General features: G+C 35.6%; 1 protein-coding gene across 1 annotated transcript; it reads left to right on the top strand.

Annotated features, from left to right (window-relative positions):
- Positions 1 to 904: 904 nt before the first annotated feature.
- LOC149152689 (nematode resistance protein-like HSPRO2) lies at positions 905 to 21767 on the top strand. The gene is made up of 4 exons (XM_089443569.1): positions 905 to 1230; positions 1312 to 1451; positions 1695 to 2169; positions 21593 to 21767. The coding sequence occupies exons 1-4, from the start codon at positions 905 to 907 to the stop codon at positions 21765 to 21767; spliced, it is 1116 nt and encodes a 371-aa protein (XP_089299695.1).
- The last annotated feature ends 653 nt before the right edge of the window (positions 21768 to 22420 follow it).

The following is a 22420-nucleotide window of genomic DNA, read 5'->3' as shown; positions in this document are numbered from 1 at the left end:
TGCAGTAATCAAGCATTTAAAGATTCTAAATAGATAGAAGTTTTTCCTTGCTCTAATTTATTTTTTCCAACCTGATAAAAAAAGATTTAAATTTTTGAATATAATTATAATTTTTTTACGATTCAAATTTTTCTCCTAATGACTTTTTTTTCTCAAAAATCTGCTTTAGGATCATAAAAATTTTCAATTAAATGTTTGATTAATAAGTATTCGTGTTTCTTATATCCGCAAAATCTTACAGCAAATCATCTATCCTCATTTCATTCAATTTTATATTATACATATGAATTATGAATACTGTAGGTATATTATACGCAGTGGAATCGGTAGATGAATCTGGTGTCATCTGTTTGGAAGGAGAAATGGAAAACCATAGTAAAAAATCACAAAACAATTGCGTAGTCTAATAAATGTGGAATAATATTGTTAAGGAATCTGTTTAGTTATTAACACTGTGAGTATATATACACAGTGGAAACACTAGATAAATTTGATCTAATAAGTATAAATGGAGAAATAAAGAAATGAGGTACACATGAAGAAATGAGGTACACATGGAAACAACAGAAGGATCTGATGTCATAGGAAGAAATGGAGAAGTAAAGAAATGAGAGTTGACATTATTTACATTAAATATTAGAACTTTAGATATTCAGATTAAAATCAGTTGATGAAAGCACTTACAGACTTTGTCCTTGCCGGATGTAGATGATAACTTTTTAAATATATCAAGGATTTAAGAACATTGTATTCTATTCCAGTTTTCAAAATTTTAGTGTTTAAAATGGATTTTAGTGTTTATTCTATTATTATGTTGTTCTTTTTAGATTATGGTATATGGAGAGCATTAGTGTCTTTACTCTCCTAGTTATGTTTGCAGGGAAAAAATATGTCCTGTAAATAAATGGCATCCTATTTTGCCTTTGTTGAAGAATCCATAGAGCCCTCCCCCATGGAGTGTGCAGGTTACGAGCAGTATGTGCATCTCCCCGAGCTCAGTGCCATGTGGAAATTCAAGGAATGGTCTGGTTGGTCTAGAGAGGGGTTGGAAAAGGCTGCCTTACAGTCATTGGAGATTACTTTTCGATTTGTTTCGTCTGTCCTCTGTGACACAAGGACTTACATTGACAAAGAGGAATGGAAGAGAAGGCTTGAATCCTTAATTAGTTCCCAGATTGAGTTGATTTCAATGATTTGTGAAAATGACAAGCAGGTTCCCACTCTTCATTTGTCAGTAAGTAGTGGTGTTCTCTCATGGAAAGTTTTCCATGAGGTATGGTAGAGACCTGGTGCTTTACCTGTGGCTAGCAGAACAATTAAAGAGAGCTTACTTCCTCGTTTGGGTACATGGAAAATCACTGAAGCTATGGTTTCTAGAATATGGCTTGCCATTGAAGGCCATATGCAGAGGACTCCCTTCACTTTAGGTCTGGAGGAACCAAATATGTCAGGTAAGCCTCTTCTTGAATATGATAGAATCTGCAAGCCAAGATATTTGCACTCTTTAAAACAACATAAACAGTTCCATAATCCATAAGATGCCAAACTTTGCAATGTCCTCCAGATCTTTGAGGCCTGGGTATTTGTAGGCCAAGAATTGTTGCACAGAGTATATGAAAGAATAGACTCTGGGGATTTCGTAGGAGCATCCACAGATTGTTGAATGGTTAAAAGGATGTGGAACATGCTCACAGAAATTGTGAATTTGCTTCTAGTGATGGACCCAGATGATTTCCTTTGCCTTAAACACCAGTTGGGAATTAGCAGCACTAGTACGTTTGCAGGCGCATATTGCCTTCGGTCTGCCCCCCTTAGAGACCTTACAAATGCATGCAAGGAACTAAGGCATCTGGTGCCCAAAGTCATGGGTGTTGAGGCTGATCCAAAGGGTGGACCAAGGCTCCAGGAGGCACTTATGCATTTGTTTCATTCACATGGACTTCGCTCACATAACACTTCAGGTGCTTATCATGTTGCAAAAATACATGTTCTGTTGGCCTTCCAGGCAATAGAAGCCGCAGTGAAAAGGTTTTTCTTCTCATATCAGCAGCTGGTAGTAACTGCCATGGGTAGCATTGAAATGAAGGGTCCATCATATCTAGGTGCTTATGATGCCCTGTGTCAAATATGTTTTGAACCACCTTATTTCCCTAGTGTGGATGGTGGATGGTACACTAGAAGATCTACAGATAAATCAAGTGAAGTTTACAAGACAAAGAACAATGCGTTTAGTTTTTCAAAGTATTACCCCAAATTCATACATACACTTCTTACATTGACAGTTTTGAGTACTATACATAAAATTATATTGGATATAGGATTAGACTCATTTTTGTTCATCCCCATCAGTAGGACCAATCAATAGAACAATGCTAGAAATTTGGAAAAAAAAAAAAATATTTCCCTCTCCAACATGGATAGGATACTAAGGATTCATAGTGTGCAATTCCTCCTTCGTTAAATACTGTAAAAGATTGTCCAAAATTAAAAAGGTAATTATTAAAATTATTAAATTTTACGAGTTGTTTCTTTTTTTTTAATTTTTTAATTCTTTACCTAAATTCTATGATGAGTTTAATGATATTTATATAATTCATTATAAATTTTAACATGAAATGTAGTTTAATGCTGTTATTTTTTTATTCTTTTAAAGATTTTTTAAATCAGTGTGTGAAACTGAGATAATTATAATTTTAAATTGGTAAGTTTATTTAATGGAATGCATCATAATTTTTTGATGCATTATTTTTTTTTATATTTAATCAGATTTTTTGTTTTTAAGATTTTTTAATTCACCGTGTGAAATTGAGATAATTATAATTTTAGATTATTGAATTTATTTAATGGAATATATCATAAAAAATTTAATGTATTAAATCTATATCATATTTAAATATATAATTTAAATGATGGAACATTACAATTTCGTTACGGGTCATACTAAATAATTATCTCTTTAAACTAGGCCTCAAAAAATATAATTCTTTTATTTGAATATTTTCTGCTTCAAAATTAATATGAGTGAACCAACTATCCAAGGGTCTTATTGGATCTTGTTCTGATTTATTGATTTAACGATATATAAGATATATCATTATACTATTGATGAGTCATCTTATACTATTGATGAGTTATCTAATTTTCTCTTATTGACAAAGATAATTATCTTATATATATATATATATCAATTTTTTGGATATATTGACATCATACCGTTATGTTTTTTTCCTTTTTGCCCTACATTTGACATTTTTGTGTTAAGTGTTTGTGTCATAACAAATTTGAGTAGTAAGGGGTGAATGAGACTATTCTAAAGGTTGTCTCTTGCTCATCATCTCTACAGCGCTTTTCATGGTGGGTTTCTACTTTGACAGTGATTTTATTCCTTTGCAGATTGTTCTTCAGAAACCATTTTGATGCATCTTTTCTATAAAAGTGGACAACTAAGTCAAAACACCAAAACCATAATGAAATTTGTTCCTTCATACTTTGGTATAATTGTAATAAAATCCATTATGGCCTCTTCCCAACACCCACTTGGTATTGACAATGGTTCTAGTAGACTTGGTCTCTTGATTATTCCTCTTTTGTATTCATGCTACATTCCTACCATAACTATCCACTCATTTCCAAAGTTTTGAGAGAAAATATTAGATAATGCATTTTGGATTGACTAATAACATATAATTAGTATAATTTTTTATCTCTACATTTATTTTACAAAGTACTCTGATACTTCTTTATACTCTACTTTAATTTTCTTGCACATGGCCTTGTGTTATTGCTTAGGATGTCATTTAATTTAAGTGAATTTATGGTAAAGGTATAAATTTTGCCTTTAGTTCTTCAATACTAATTTGTTTTAGTGAGATTGTAAATTTTAGTCAAATTATTTCTAGTATAGTATCATTTATAAAATACGTTGTTCTTTAATCATATAAGTTTAAATTTAGAACATTGATAATGTATATTACTTATAATCATTCTCACTCTTAATATCTATAATTTGGCTTAACACTTATCATTTTCTTGCAGATTGACACACGGTTCGCTCGCTTGTGCATAGCCTAACCCCACAGTTTACAAAGAACAAAAACAATCATTGTATTTTTTCTTTCGTGGGTGACTGGCAACCTTTAGTGAATTTCCTTCACCTCTGCAATTTTTTTCCATATAGTTCAGATTGTTTTAATAATCAGTATTAGTAGGGCAATTACTTAGCCTTTACTTTAAATTTTTTACGTTTCACACATAGCTTAATTAAGGGGAAAAGTAAGTGGCCATAATCCACACATTTTTTCAATTTGTTTTGCTATTTTACCCAAGTCAAATAGCTTAATTAGCAAAGGAGTAAGTGGCCCATAATTCACTCATATTTTTTACTAACCAAAGCATCTTTACTTCATTAGCATTGGGACTAGGAACTGGTGTTATTAAAGAAAGTGAGTAGCCCCTGCTTCCCTTGCGTCTTTTAGACGATCCTGGGCTTGCATCTGAAATCTTTCTCAAAGCACTCAATTTTTCATCTCCCTTTTTAGGCTCACATAATATAATAGGAAGGAAGTAAGTGGCCCATCAACCACACATTATTTTATTTGCAGGTAAGGAACAAACATAATTTAGTGTAAGTAGAAAAATTTGAAAAGGATCATCGAATATCCACATGACTACAAACTTTGTATGTTCACTTTGTCACTTACACACACATTTCACTACACACACTAAGCTACTCTAAACTTTGAACAAAGGGAATCAAGTGTAAAAACCTTTTGTACTTAGTTTATTTAAGCTTAATTTTTCACACCATAAGTGAAGGAAGACACGTAAAAGCAATCATAACTTGAAAAAACTAAATTTCCCCACATGGGCCACAAAATAATTTATAGTTTAGGTTAGGACTGTTGGGGGTAGGCATCCAATAAGCCGCCTTGGTCATGTTACATTTTGAAACATAGAAGTTGTCTTTTAGGGTGCTTCAAATCCTTCAATCAGTCCATGAAAAATACAACCCAGGTAGCACAGAGACCCAATTCAGAGGGGGTTCGGCTTAGGCTCAGTGCGTGCGATCCTATATGGGGTTACCCAACCTGTATAGTGCTCGGTACTGATAACCGATTACCAAGAAGCTAAAGACTCCACTGCCTCCGTGAGACGAAGGTATCCTATTGGCCAAATTTTAGGGCATCTTTCCCTATAGGTGGAGGTGTGGGAAGAACTAAAGCCTCATTAAATACCTTGGTTGATTCTTTTCGTTGCTGGAAGCGTCACGAGTTCTTTCGGGATGTAGCCCCAGTACTCGTCATTTTTTGGCTGTTAGAAGCGTCACGAGTTCTTTCAGGACGTAGCCCCAGTACCCGTCATTTTTTGTCTGCTGGAAGCGTCACCAGTTCTTTCGGGATGTAGCCCCAGTACCCGTCACAAAAGATATCTCCGCAAGGCCCAGTTACTTATAGAGTGGAAAGGACGAATAAGTCTTCATAGGACCTTTTATCATACGCAAAACAAACTAAAATATTTTCCTTGTTTGATTGATCACATAGCTTAACTTAAAGGGAAAGTAACACTTTATTTTTCATTTTGCTTTATGTATGTAATTTCTTTTTATACACATTCCTCTCCTCACCACAAAAGTGACACACATTCCATTTTAAGAATACATAAATACTTTTCTTTTTCATATTAAGAACAATAAGACAATGCTACACAAAACATTCCAATTCTTGTTTCACCTGAATATACATTGAAATAAATTCTACAAATAAAAATTGAAATGAAACATTTTTTTTAACTGATTTAAAATGAATTATTGGATAACTTGTTATTTATTTTGATATTTTTGGCTAGAAAAATTGGAGGAATTATCTTTTGTGACATATTTTATGATATGTCTTAATTTTGAGATTTAGAATTTAAAGGCCTCTAAAGTTATTTTGGGATATGAAATGAGTGAAAGCTTTGTGCGCATAGATCTCTGCCTCTTAATGTCGTTTTACACACCAATTCTAGCTTTCAAACAATGTGAAAATCACCTTAATCAAATTTCATATGCAAAAGCTATGCCTCCCACAAGTTCAGCTAACTTGTTCATACGGTGGTACCAAGTGGACGCTGCATCGACACCATTACTTAGATATGTGGAGTTATTCACGTGTGGACATTCAAGAAGATCCTAAAAGGTCCAAAATCGTAACACTAATAGTGGCTTGAAAAATGTGAAAACCCTAAAGCTTAAATAGTTTCCAAGCTATGTTAAATACTACGTCACTAGGAAGAGAAGGGGTTCCATCATTTTAGGATTGTATTAAAACATAGTTGAGCACAACATCTAGGAGTGGGATTTGAGATCAAAACAAAGGAGAAAGATAATTTGCAACAACCATATAGACAACAACGTCATAGGCAACTCGATCATAAATACCCCTTTCTTTGTATTTTTATTTCCATAATTAAATAAAAAAGAGTAGAGTATAAGCCTCACCTTCTAATTAGGTTTTCTTTTATATGATATCCCCTGAGTTATATCTTGTATTAAATTATATGATTTTTATATTCACTTACATTTTTTTCTTTTATGGGTTTAAATATTTATATGTATTTAACACTAACGAAGTGTTGGGACATGTGAAAACCCTAATCTGAAATCATTATCAAACTATGTTAAACACCAGGTCGCTAGAAAGAGGGGGTTCGTCCATCTTTCTAGCATTGTATTGTCTCGTGGTAGAGTAGAGCATCTAAGAGTTAGATTTAAGAGCATAACATAAGAACCATTTAGAATACAATGTCAAAAAAAACTCTGTAATAAATACTCGTTTTTCTGTATGTAAAGTTTCATAATTAAATAAAATATAATAGAATATAAGTCTGCTTTTTAATTAGATTTCTCTGATATCATATTTTATAAATTACATCTTTTATTAAATCATATAACTAATATTTCCATTTACTTATTATTTTTTAAAATTATTTTCAAATATTTGAATAATAAAATAAAAAAAAAAAAAATTCAAAAAATAAATTAAATAATAAAAATTCAAAAATGACAATGTAGGCTATAATAAATTACTTCGGGTGAATATCTACAATAATCTATATATTGTTGACAATAAATTAAACTTAATATTACTTTTTGAAAAAATCACTCTCAACTTTCAATACCATGACATCTCATGGTGAAGACCTCTCCAATATACTTATGTAAAAAACGAAAAAACGAGGGGTATTATTAGACTCGAGAAGCCTCAACCTATGCTTTTACACTTAAAAGTTACCTTTCGCAATGACGCATTATCATCTATAACCACATACCTTGAGATCAGGTAAAGGACTCTCCATAATCTACTTAATTAAAAAAGAGGGGTGTTATTAGGATAAATAAGCCTCTAACTTATGCTTCTAATAAAGCAAAGATGCGGGGTGCGTCAGCTTATGTTAAGTTGGTTCATTGTTTAATATTAAGTATGTAAGCTAGGGTGAACAATGATATTATGGGGACGACTAACTTAAATTCTTTTTTTTGCTGAAGCAAGATTCGTACCTTATATTCATTAGAAACAAAGAAACAAATTACATATAATACAACTACCCAAAGGGACCTGAGGGACATAGAGTCAACTATCCACTCAGGGCTTGGGTACCAAGACAAAAGCTTAACATCTGGGCCACGGGTCCACAAATTTAACTGTGAGACCTTCAAAATACAAAAAAAAGCCTAAACCGGCCAATCCGTTTGCAAAGTTCTGACGGATGAGATGCAAATAGGAGCCAAAAAAGACATATTCTTAGATTCCAAAAACGGACCCAATGAAATAATAGAAAACACACTAAACGGATTTCGAGTCCGAATGGTGGAATAAACTTCGCGCATGTGAATCTCCCGAAATCCACCAATTCCAACCTCAAGGCTCAACATGCACGGAAGATAATAGTGAATCCGAACTCGAATTCAAAATAACCCAAAATTGCCACTCGTCCCCGGTAGCCCGCGGGATCTCCCGCAATTCTGTCCCCGGCAGAGTCCCTTTGACACGAACAATCTTGACTGTTGTTCCACATAGAGAAATCCAATGGAAGAGCATAATATCGCACCGAACAAGCGGACCAAACGTTAGTGTGTGATGGAGGGCAATTTTCCAAACCCTCTATCTTCCACGTGTAGGATGTTGGATGGGATCGTTGCAAAATCGCTAAAACCGTTTCCCACTTTAGAGCGATGCGAACATCCAAAAACCACCAAGGAAGCGGTTTTACTCTACGAGGCCCAAAAATGTAAAGATTCCGGTTGCCGGTAAAACAAGGATTCCTTCCATGCCTGCTCAACTTTCTTTCCTGAACCTAGATCCCAGAAAAGAAGAGAGGCTCTCCATTAATTAAGGAACTATGGTATATGCTGTGCTCACGCCAATGAACAATGATGTTCATCTGACTGACTCTAGGTATTTTAGCGGCCAGCCTGTGATTTCCATAGAAACAACTGTTGTATTTCATTGAGTTCTTCTTGTGCTAACGAATCTACTCCTCCCGTGGTTCCCTTTATCAAAAACCCTTCCAGATCTAGGTTTTCTTTATCAAGAATTTCTTGTAGTTCATGATCCTCCAGGTCCATCTCATTTTAGGTCATTTCCTGATCCATCTCCAGTTCTGCATCACTCATTATGGCTTCCTTCTGATAATCGATGTCTTGTGCGTTTTCCCGGTTTTCTTCAGATTCCTTGTCCGCAGGACTTCCTTCCATTGCTTGATCTTCTTTTGAGATCTCTTCATCTTCCTTAAGCACTTGGAATTTTTTCTGACTGATTTGTTGACCTTCATCTTGATGTTGTTTTGGTCCTCTTTTTCCGCCCTTTCCACGATTCACCATTTTCTTAAAGCTGTATGTTTCCTTCATTGTGTTTTTTTGCTCTTGCTTACTACTTTAATGAGTGAACAATCTCTGAGAAGGTGTCCATGTTCATGACATCTGTGACATCTAAACGGAATGTGCTCATAATCTACTGTTTGCACCCATACTTCATCAAAAACCTCCAAGATCACCTCATCCAGTAGAGCTCCCGATAAATCCATTTCCAAACATATTTTGGCAAATGAAGTATATTTTTCTTTTCTTGTGGCTTCAAAAGCTTTAACAAAACGACCTAATTTATTGCTGATAGTGGCCAACAATTCATTTTGCCAGTAATCAAGAGGTAGAGAATAGAGCCTTACCCAAACCGATACTGAAGTAAAAGTTTCACGTTCTAGAACAAAATTCATCATCCATGGCCACATGTAGAGTCTAGCTGCTGCATAGAAGTAAGGTCCTCCTTCAGAAACTCTTTGATCAATATATATGCAAATCAATGCCACCCTTTATTCTTCAAGGACGATGGTTTTAGGCTTTGGCTTTTTAGCTAGAGGAACTAGACTGCATATTGAGGTGTGGTTTGGTGAGTCTTGTCTTTTCGAGCTAGTTGATCCTATTATATCCTAGTTGAGTCCCTATCCTAATCTATAACATTACTAAGTCACCACCACCGTGTATTTTTTTCTCAAAGAAGATTTAATAGAGGGTATTTCCTCTTGTCTTAATTCACAAATTTTTTTAGTGGTTTTACTCTTGATATTGGGGGGTTTGTTGGGGATAGGTTTTATGTCTCTCCCTTTCATCCCTGTTTGAAGGGACCCATTAATGCACCATCTTATGTGTTAGTGTTAGGCAGTTCCCTTTAACCAATTCCAGCTCAACGACTCATCACAAGTCGCCCCTCGACAATAACATGGTGGCCCCACCTCTAGAAACAATTCATATGTCATACATGGGTTAGTCTAAATTTGTCAGAGATATTTAAGCTTATTAATGAACCAATTTCTTATGATATTAGTTATCGTACAATGTCATCTAAGATACCCTGAATATTACTTAATCCCAAAGTGGTTTACGTGAAAAGTATAAAATATTTAGTAAAAAATGAGACTTCCATGCTTAGTACACTATGCATTGATCAAGACCATATTATTTACTCAAACTAAATTATTTTCAATGCAATTTGCACAGGTATTTTAAGAATGAATAAGTGGGGGAGGATTAACGAGTTGGAAGTTGAAGACCCGAAAGATATGATACAATTTTTAGCAGAAGACTTAACATGGACAGAGATTGAGGGGGACCAAGTTGCAGTTATTCCATATTGTCGACTTGATGATTTCATAAGTGGAGAGGAATCAAATGAAAGTGCACCCACTCAATTTCTTCTTAAGAACCATCGAAGTAACAAAATAGAGGATATCAAACACACCAATTACTCAACATTCCTGAAGTACAGTGTGTGAGTCTCTATATGCTTTTTCAAGATATGTATAATTTTTTCAATATGCATAAATATTATATCTAATTTGTAGTAATTTTTTTACGTACAGTTATTGGTGTTCATATGGTCCACAGTCGACAAGGAGAATTAGGAGTGCATCATCAGATCCAAAGACAAACCGCAATCGACATGAAAGTATTAAAGTTGGTTGCCAATGTCACTTCTTTGTGTGACGACTTCAAATGAGACCAGATGATGCTGTAATAATATATACTGCATGTAGACATATTGATAAATCCAATGTTATTTTTCATGGGACAGATGCAATCGGTAGGTCCATGAGATTCAATTATGCACAAAATTTAAGTTGGGATATGTGATCTAGTGTCCAACATTTCATTAAAAGAGGTTTTAATGTTACAATGATATGGGACAAGTTCATCTCTGATGTGAAGGATGGATCTAGTGAGTTATACACAGGGATACCTCGAGATACCTACATGATAAAAAAAGATATAAGTAACATTTACAATGATATCATAAGGCTAGAGTATGTTAAAGATCAAAGTGATCCAAAGAGTGTAGAGTGCTGGTATAAGGAAAACCCAGAGAGTTTTTTCTTCTACCAAAAACAAGATCTTGTTGAAAATATCCCTTTTATCATACGCATACAAACAAAGTGGATGTGTTCAATGATGCTGAAATACTCTCACAATAATATTGTCTCAATGGATTCAACCTTTAGTACAAATAAGTTAGGGGTGAGTACATATTTATCCTAAATCCGATTCATTTATTTAACCTCATATTAATGCATGTATCTTATATAAATATAATTATGCACATTTTTTGTAATGCAGTATCAACTTTACACCTTAATGGTTTTCTATGAACATCACAATGGGGTTCCAATAGCTTGGGTGATATCATCACGCAATACTATAGCTGATCTTTCTAAATGGACGTTGGCCTTACTTGCAATTGGAAACAAAGAGCGACCAGATTGGCATGTTCTTGCCTTCATCACAGATGATGCTACTGCTGAAATTGAAGCATTGAGGTGATGTGTTTATTATTTTTATAAGAGGCATACAAATATTGCTAATGTATAATCTCTCTAAAAATTATGTTATTGCAGGTCTTCAATCAAGTGCAAAGTATTATTATGTATGTGGCATGTTCGTCGTGCATGGTTGAAAAATGTTGGAAAGAAGGTCAAAGGGAGGGAAAACCAAATACGCATTTTTCGTGGTTTAGGAGAAATCATGCACATGTGTAAAGATGATGAATCTATGAGAAAGAAAGTTGAAAGATTATTTGAAGAATTCAGTGAACAAAAAAGATTTTTGGAATATTTTAGAAATACTTGGTTGTCCAACAACAAAATATGTAAGCTTCTTATTGGTGGTTTTAATGACTCTATTTTTCATGTCATATCTATACTTATTAATATATAACTAATAAATTTCTTTCTACAGATATGTGGGCAAAAGCATACAGAAATTTTCCACATTCAAATCAAGATACAAACAATGCCATTGAATCTTACCATCGGTATATCAAGGAAAGGTACCTATGTGAGAAAAACAATGCATGCCACAGAAGGGTTGATTGGTTAATCTATGTTTTGTTGACAAAGGTTGTATTATTTTACAATCATATGCACCATTTAAAAGAAGTTGGTTTTGTATGACCCAGAAAAATACAGGAACAATTGAATTCATCCAAGTGTAGAGCTAAGAAAATCCCAAATGAAGATTGTGTGCCTGATGAAAAGAGTAATGACTACTGGGTTCGTAGCCAAAATAAGGATACTCGTGACATTTGGTACAATGTCATATATAAGGGTTCTAATCTACACTTGTTCAATTGCAATTGGGCCATAAATGGAAATATCTGTAAACATGTATTGAAAGCTGAGATGTTAGTGAGTAACACTATTTTGGGTGAAAATGTAGCACCTGGTGTCACTGATCCCATGATAGAAAGGCCTAGAATTTTATTTGATTTGAATGAAACACCTATATTGGTCCCAGAAATCCAAACAGAGCTTTCGCCATGCTTTGATTCTCCTCCCAATCTGAATTATCATAATGAAACACGCATTGATAATTTAGAGAATTTCTCATATAACGTTGAATCGACCAATGTACGACAAGATAGTGCATTCTCTTAACATGATGAGATGAAACGTGTTAACTCATCAACTCTTGAGAAATTGAGATCCATAATACCTGCAAATTTGGAACAGGCATATGCATTGAACAACTTGGTAGACAAAGCATGTCAAGAATACAACAAAATGTTTTTCAATACTATAACTCCATCCAAGATCACTACCAAGAGAAAACATAGTTTCTTGAGTCCAGTAAATAAAAAGAGGCGATGTGGTTGCAAGTCAAAATCAGGGACATATATACTACAATTTGAAAGGGTTGGACAAGTTCATGCAAGGAAAAAAAAATGGATGAACAATTGGAGTCATCTTCTCAAAAACAAAGAAATGTGGACCACGCGCCTGAGATAATGCAAGATTCTATTATACCCAATATTGGTATGGCAATTTCATGCTATGCATTGTTTTACGTTAAATGCGATATATTAGCATGTTCAACACATTTTCATGACTATATGAAATATTTTTATTGTTACAGCTGAGGGACCCACATCTCACAAGATTCCAAATTGTCAAATTCGTTTATTTGATGAACATGCTATTGAAAAAATATCTAGCATTGGGAACACTGCTTCAGCCATTAACACCCCAATATCCTCCCCAAGGGTGCTCCCCCCTATTGTTGAACCAATTAGGATGTATCATCGCCCACACCCACCACCTTTTTCCTCCGTAAATTCTTCCATGCCTATAACCACCTCTGTAATACCTTGCCAATGCTCACCCCTACCCTTCAATCATCCACCATTCTCATTTTTTCAATCGTCCACCTTTAACATTCCAATTTCCCCCCTAGGTTAATCCCCCGGCCTATAGTGATTCCCATTATCGTACAACCGGTGGGGGTGTATCGTCGCCCGCACACACTACCTTTTCCCTATTTCACATCCACCATGCCTTTATCCAGCACCCTTGAACCATGCCTATATCCGTCACCAAGTGCTCCGCCATCTACCCAGGAAGGGTTGTCCTCTCCATTGCCTCAAATCCTCAAGGTGAGAATGAGTATTTGATCAAAATATCATCATGAATTAATGAAATTGATTATGTGCCTTTCAATTTTTACAACTAATTGATTATTGTAATTTTTTGTAGAGATATCAATTTGGAAATCCACCTGGGAGTGCCAAGAGGGATGAGGGTGACTTAAAGATCCATACTTTAGATCGATTATGATGTTGTTTTTCCATTATGTCATTTATGGGCATGAGATTCCATTGTTTATGTTGGAAATGAAGTTCTATTTTGTAAAAAAAAAACATGTATAGTTGGACCTATTCTAAATCAAAATACATAAATTTATATTTGTGTTTATGAAAACATCTTCATTGAATTTTAAATCCTTATGTGGATGCGATGTTATATTCTATCAATGTTACATTACTTTTGATGAATAGTTGTAACGGATTTTGTTTTTATTATTTACAAATTATCAAGTTTATAAGTTAAGTTACTTTTATATTCATATCTTATTTGATGTTTAAAATGTAATCTTAAGACTTATACCTCGCACCTCAATATTAATCTGTCTAAAAATACATATGCCTTTGAAACTTGATACTAGATAAAAAAACAATAACCACACATTACAATCCAATATCACTTTAAAAATATTCTTACCAAGTCTCTTAACAAATATGTAACCGTAGATATTTTTATCATGAGCTACCATACAATAACGACTTTTAAGTATAAACAAAATATATATCGAAAAATAGTTTCCGTATATGCGCAATTCCTGTATATGGAATCTACGCATCTGCGATGCAGATACATGAACGACGTGCATATACGGAAGATATGCACATACATGAAAGTTAGGGATATACGGAAGACATGCGCTTATCTTCCGTATATGCCCAATTTCTGTATATGCGCACATCTTCCGTATATGCACAGTTTCCGTATATGCGTAGATACATAAACGAAGATATGTAAAATTTCCATATATAGAAATTGCACATATACGGAAACTGTGTATATACGGAAGATGTGCGCATATACGGAAATTGGGCATATACGGAAGATATGCAGATATACGGAAATTGCACATATACGGAAGATATGCGCATATCTTCTGTATATCTCTAGCTTTCTTGTATGTGCATATCTTCCGTATATGCACGTCGTTCATGTGTCTACATCGTATATGCGCAGATTCCATTACAGAAATTGTGCATATAGGGAAACTGAGCATATATGGAAGATATATGCATATCTTCCATATATGTCCAATTTCTGTATACAGGAATTGCGCATATACAAAAACTGTGCATATACGAAAGATGTGCGCATATACGGAAATTGGGCATATAAGGAAGATATGCGCATGTCTTCCGTATATCCCTAACTTTCGTGTATGTGCATATCTTCCATATATGCACGTCGTTCATGTATCTGCATCGCAGCGTATATGCATCGTTCATGTGTCATCGTATATGCGCAGATTCCATTACAGAAATTGTGCATATAGGGAAACTGAGCATATATGGAAGATATATGCATATCTTCCATATATGTCCAATTTCTGTATACAGGAATTGCGCATATACAAAAACTGTGCATATACGAAAGATGTGCGCATATACGGAAATTGGGCATATAAGGAAGATATGCGCATGTCTTCCGTATATCCCTAACTTTCGTGTATGTGCATATCTTCCATATATGCACGTCGTTCATGTATCTGCATCGCAGATGCGCAGATTCTGTATACAGGGATTGCGCATATACGGAAACTGTGCATATACGGAAGATGTGCGCATATACGGAAATTGCGCATATACGGAAGATATGCGCATGTCTTCCTTATATCCATAACTTTCGTATATGTGCATATCTTCCATATATGCACATCGTTCATGTATCTGCATCGCAGATGCGCAGATTCTATATACAGAAATTGCCTATATACGGAAATTGTGCATATACAGAAGATATGCGCATATACGGAAATTGGGCATATACGGAAAGACATGCGCATATCTTCCGTACATCCCTAACTTTCTTGTATGTGCATATCTTCCGTATATGCACATCGTTCATGTATCTGCATCGCAAATGCGAAGATTCGTATACAGAAATTGCGCATATACGTAAATTGGGCATATACGGAAGATATGCGCATATCTTCCGTATATGCCCAATTTCCATATATGCGCAATTTATGTATATGGAATTTGCGCATCTGCGATGCAGATACATGAACGACGTGCATATACGGAAGATATGCACATACAGGAAAGTTAGGGATATACGAAAGATATGCGCATGTGTTTCCGTACATGTCCAATTTCCGTATATGCGCATATCTTCCGTATATGCACAATTTCCGTATATGCGCAATTCCTGTATATGGAATCTGCGCATCTGCGATGCAGATAAATGAACAACGTGCATATACGGAAGATTTGCACATACATGAAAGTTAGGGATATACGGAAGACATGCGCATATCTTCTGTATATGCCCAATTTCCGTATATGTGCACATCTTCCATATCTGCACAGTATCCATATATGCGCAGATACATAAACGAAGATATGTACAATTTCCATATATAGAAATTGCGCATATACGGAAACTGTGCATATAAGTAAGATGTGCGCATATTCGGAAATTGGGTATATACGGAAATTGTGCATATACGGAAGATATGCGCATATATGGAAATTGCGCATATCTTCTGTATATCCCTAACTTTCCTATATGTGCATATCTTCCGTATATGCACGTCATTCATGTATGTGCATCGTACATGCGTAGATTCCATATACAGAAATTGTGCATATACGGAAACTGGTCATATACGGAAGATATGCGCATATCTTCCGTATATGCCCAATTTCCGTATATGCACAATTTCTGTATACAGGAATTGCGCATATACGGAAACTGTGCATATACGGAAGATGTGCACATATACGGAAATTGGGCATATACGGAAGATATGCGCATGTCTTCCGTATATCCCTAACTTTCCTGTATGTGCATATCTTCCATATATGCACGTCGTTCATGTATCTGCGTCGCAGATGCGCAGATTCCATATACAGGAATTGCACATATACGGAAATTGTGCATATACAGAAGATATGCGCATATACGGAAATTGGGCATATACGGAAAGACATGCGCATATCTTCCATATATCTCTAACTTTCCTGTATGTGCATATCTTCCATATATGCACGTCGTTTATGTATCTGCATCGCAGATGCGCAGATTCCATATACAGAAATTGCGCATATACGGAAGCTATGCGCATATCTTTCGTATATGCGCAATTTCTGTATATGGAATCCGCGAATATACGATGTAGATACATGAACGACGTGCATATACAGATATATGCACGTACAGGAAAGTTAGGGATATACAGAAGACATGCGCATATCTTCCGTATATGCGCAATTTCCGTATATGCGCACATCTTCCGTATATGCACAGTTTCCGTATATGCGCAATTCCTGTATATGGAAATTATACATATCTTCGTTTATGTATCTGCGCATATACGGAAACTGTGCATATACGTAAGATGTGCGCATATACGGAAATTGAGCATATACGGAAGATATGAGCATGTCTTCCGTATATCCCTAACTTTCCTGTATGTGCATATCTTCCGTATATGCACATCGTTCATGTCTCTGCATCGCAGATGCGTAGATTCCATATATAGGAATTGCGCATATACGGAAACTGTGAATATACGGAATACATGCGCATATACGGAAAGACATGCGCATATCTTCCGTATATCCCTAACTTTCCTGTATGTGCATATCTTTCGTATATGCACGTCATTCATATATCTGCATCGCAGATTCGCAGATTCCATACACATAAATTCCGCATATACGGAAATTGGGCATATACGAAATATATGGGCATATCTTCCGTATATGCCCAATTTCTGTATATGCGCAATTTCTCTGTATGGAATCTGCGCATCTGCGATGCAGATACATGAACGACGTGCATATACGGAAGATATGTACATACAGAAAAGGTAGGGATATACGGGAGATATGCGCATGTCTTTCCCTAAATGCGCATATCTTCTGTATATGCAAAATTTCCGTATATGCGCAATTCCTGTATATGGAATCTGCGCATCTGCGATGCAGATACATGAACAACGTGCATATACGAAAGATATGCACATACAGGAAAGTTAGGGATATACGGAAGACATTGGCATATCTTCCGTATATGCCCAATTTCTATATATGCGCACATCTTCCGTATATGCACAGTTTTTGTATATGCGCAATTCATGTATAAGGAAATTGTGCATATACGGAAATTGTGCATATATGGAAGATATGCGCATATACGGAAATTAGGCTTATACGGAAGATATGCGCATATCTTCCGTATATGCCAAGTTTCCGTATATGCATAATTTCTGTATATGGAATCTGCGCATATATGATGCAGATACATGAATGACGTGCATATACGGAAGATATGCATATATTCTGTATATCCCTAACTTTCCTTTATGTGCATATCTTCCGTATATGCGCAATTTCTGTATATGCGCATATTTTCCATATATGCACAATTTCTGTATATGCCCAATTTACTTATATGCGAACATCTTCCGTATATACATAGTTTCCGTACGTGCACAATTTCTGTATATGGAAATTGTACATATCTTCATTTATGTATCTACGCATATAAGAAAACTGTGCATATACGGAAGATGTGCGCATATACGAAAATTGGGCATATACAGAAGATATGCGCATGTCTTCCGTATATCCCTAACTTTCCTGTATGTGCATATATTCCGTATATGCACATTGTTTATGTATTTGTATCGTAGATGCGCAGATTCCATATATAGGAATTGCGCATATACGGAAACTGTGCATATACGGAAGATATGCGCATATACGGAAATTGGGCATATACGGAAAGACATGCTCATATCTTCCATATATCCCTAACTTTCCTGTATGTGCATATCTTCTGTATATGCACGTCGTTCATGTATCTACATTGAAGATGCGCAGATTCTATATATTGAAATTGCGCATATACGGAAATTGGGCATATACAGATGATATGCGCATATCTTCCGTATATGCCCAATTTCCGTATAAGCGCAATTTTTGTATATGGAATTTGCGCATCTGCGATGCAGATACATAAACGACATGCATATATGGAAGATATGCACATACAGGAAAGTTAGGGATATACGGAAGATATGCGCATGTCTTTCCGCATATGCCCAATTTCCGTATATGCGCATATCTTCCGTATACGCACAATTTCCGTATATGCGCAATTCTTGTATATGGAATCTTCGCATCTGCGATGCAGATACATGAACGATGTGTATATATGGAAGATATGCACATACAGGAAAGTTACGGATATACAGAAGACATGCGCATATCTTCCGTATATGCCCAATCTCCATATATGCGCACATCTTCCGTATATGCACAGTTTCCGTATATGCGTTATTCCTGTATATGGAATCTGCGCATTTGCGATGCAGATACATGAACGACGTGCATATACGGAAGATATTCACATACAGGAAAGTTAGGGATATACAGAAGACATGTGCATATCTTCCGTATATTCTCAATTTCCGTATATGCACAGTTTCCGTATATGCGCAATTCCTGTATACGGAAATTAAGCATATACAGAAAATATCCACATATACGGAAGATATGCGCATATCTTCCGTATATGCACAATTTCTGTATATGGAATCTGCGCATATACGATGCAGATACATGAACGACGTGCATATACGGAAGATATGCACATACAGAAAAGTTAGGGATATACAGAAGATATGCGCATATCTTCCGTATATGCGCGATTTCCATATATGCGCATATCTTCCATATATGCGCAATTTCCATATATGCCGAATTTCCGTATATGCGCACATCTTCTGTATATGCACAGTTTCCGTATATGCGCAATTTCTGTATATGGAAATTGTACATATCTTTGTTTATGTATCTACGCATATACGGAAACTGTGCATATAGGAAGATGTGCGCATATACGAAAATTGGGTATATACGGAAGATATGCGCATGTCTTCCGTATATCCCTAACTTTCCTGTATGTGCATATCTTCCGTATATGCACGTCGTCCATGTATCTGCATCGTAGATGCACAGATTCCATATACAGGAACTGCGCATATACGGAAATTGTGCATATACGGAAGATATGCGCATATACGGAAAGACATGCGCATATCTTCTGTATATCCCTAACTTTCCTGTATGTGCATATCTTTCGTATCTGCACGTCATTCATTTATCTGCATCACAGATGCGCAGATTCCATATACAAGAATTGCGCATATACGGAAACTGTGCATATACGGAAGATATGCGCATATACGGAAATTGGGCATATACGAAGATATGCGCATATCTTCCGTATATCCCTAACCTTCTTGTATGTGCATATTTTCCGTATATGAACGTCGTTCATGTATCTGCATCGCAAATGCGCAGATTCCATATATAGAAATTGCGTATATACGGAAATTAGGCATATACGGAAGATATGCGCATATCTTCTGTATATGCCCAATTTCCGCATATGCGGAATTTCTGTATATGGAATCTGCACATATACGAAGCAGATACATGAACGACATGCATATACAGAAGATATGCACATAAAGGAAAGTTAGGGATATATGGAAGATATGCGCATATCTTCCGTATATTCCCAATTTCCGTATATGCGCATATCTTCCGTATATGCACAGTTTCCGTATATGCGCAATTCCTGTATATGGAATCTGTGTATCGGCGATGCAGATACATGAACGACCTGCATATACGGAAGATATGCATATACACAAAAGTTAGGGATATACGGAAGACATGCACATATCTTCCATATATGCCCAATTTCCGTATATGCGCACATCTTCCGTATATGCACAGTTTCCGTATATGCGCAATTCTTGTATACGGAAATTTTGCATATATGAAAGATATGCACATATACGGAAATTGGGCATATACAGAAGATATGCACATATCTTCCGTATATGCCCAGTTTTCGTGTATGCACAATTTCTTTATATGGAATCTGCACATATACGATGCAGATACATGAACGACGTGCATATATGAAAGATATGCACATACAGGAAAGTTAGGGATATACAGAAGATATGCGCATATCTTCCGTATATGCGCAATTTCCGTATATGCGCATATCTTCCGTATATGCACAATTTCCATATATGCCCAATTTCTGTATATGCGCACATCTTTCGTAAATGCACAGTTTCTGTATATGCGCAATTTCTGTATATAGAAATTGTACATATCTTTGTTTATGTATCTGCGCATATACAAAAACTATGCATATACGGAAGATGTGTGCATATAGGGAAATTGGGCATATACAAAAGATATGCGCATGTCTTCCGTATATCCCTAACTTTCTTGTATGCACATATCTCCATCTCGTACTCGGATGAATGCTGTGATGACATGACTGCAAGGTGAGCTGTGATGAGGCTGCCCCTTTGATGATCATGTGAGGCTGGGTGCCTTTGTAGTATCTGTTACCAAGGGGAAAAAATGAAACAGGGAATGTTAGGAAGGGAGTGATGAAATGGGAATAGGGGTTATAGGGAGAAATTTGTTAGGGATGTGGGAGGAGTTTGGGATTTTTGATAGGGTAGGGTTTGGGGTTTCTATTGAGCAATAGGAGGGAAAAGGGAATATGATTTTGGTAGTGTTAGGGAAGTGGTGATAGGAAAAATGGCATAGGGGAACAAGGAAAAAAGATAAGGAAGGGAAAAGGGGACCTTGACATCAACAATACAATTGCACAACCCTAGCAAAATGGTCTCTTGGTGTCTTCATATGGTTTCCTTAAGAGTTTTGTTTCATCTCCATCATTGGGCATAAAACCACCATGTCTTTAACAAATTTGATGAAAAAGTGGGTTAATAGAGCCTAACTTGCAAATTTATGTGCTTCCCAAAAAATTTGAGTGAATTTGGCACGTTCTAGGCACTTTGGTTCTGTGCGCCGCACTCTAGTCTGTGTGTGCCGCGCTCTGGGTGTGCGCTTCACACGTTATAACTTTGAACTGGGAGCAGGGGATGTGTGCGCCACGCCCTGCGTGTGCGCCGCGCCCTTAGCTGTGTGCGTCGCACCCTTAACCTCACCTCCAACCGACCTTTCGCTGCTTGTTTACTTCTCGGCCTGTATGTGCCGCGCGCAAAGCCCAGTGCGCCGCCCCCTGGGTGTGCGCCACGCGCGTTACAACTTTGAATTTAGTGTATTTTTGGTTGCTTAAGAGAAATATTGGTTTTAGGTTTCTTTAATCTAAACCTTTTCAATGTTTACAACAATAAATTAATTTAAAGTTCAATTGTTTTTAAATATTTTTCTAATTATTTGAGTATATTTTTGAAATATAAAAAATTATAATAAAAACAATAATTCTTAATCAAAAGTTTAATTTTTATTTTAGGTTTATTAAAAAATATTTATTAAAAAAATAATACATTTTATTCAAATTATGTTTCATCACCTCCTAAGCTTAATGTTTTTTTAAATGTTTATCAATTAGTTACCAACAACAAAGAAGATTTTAGCAAATATCTAATTCATAACACTATATTTAATAAACAATTAATTCATGACATTGTATTAATTAATTATATGATAACAATGATGATTAAAGTCCACTAAAACCACAAGAAAGAATGAGCTTTGAGTTATAAAAAGTAGGTAAGTTGTCTAATTACTCTTGTGTGCCTTGATTTGATTTCCAATAAAATTATAAAGGCTATGTAGTATCCATAAGTACTTCATAAAGATAGCTGAAGAAGAAACGAAACTTACATGGTACACCTTTCTATAATATAAATAATATTATTAAAAACCAAGATCGATCTATCTTAAGTAAGCATCTATCAATC

Source organism: Pinus tabuliformis, chromosome 9, assembly GCF_031772625.1.
Source record: "Pinus tabuliformis cultivar Carrire ecotype Pingquan chromosome 9, CPIR1, whole genome shotgun sequence".
NCBI lineage: Eukaryota > Viridiplantae > Streptophyta > Pinopsida > Pinales > Pinaceae > Pinus > Pinus tabuliformis.
Note: the sequence above shows the minus strand (reverse complement) of the source record. Positions and strands in the feature narration are given on the sequence as shown.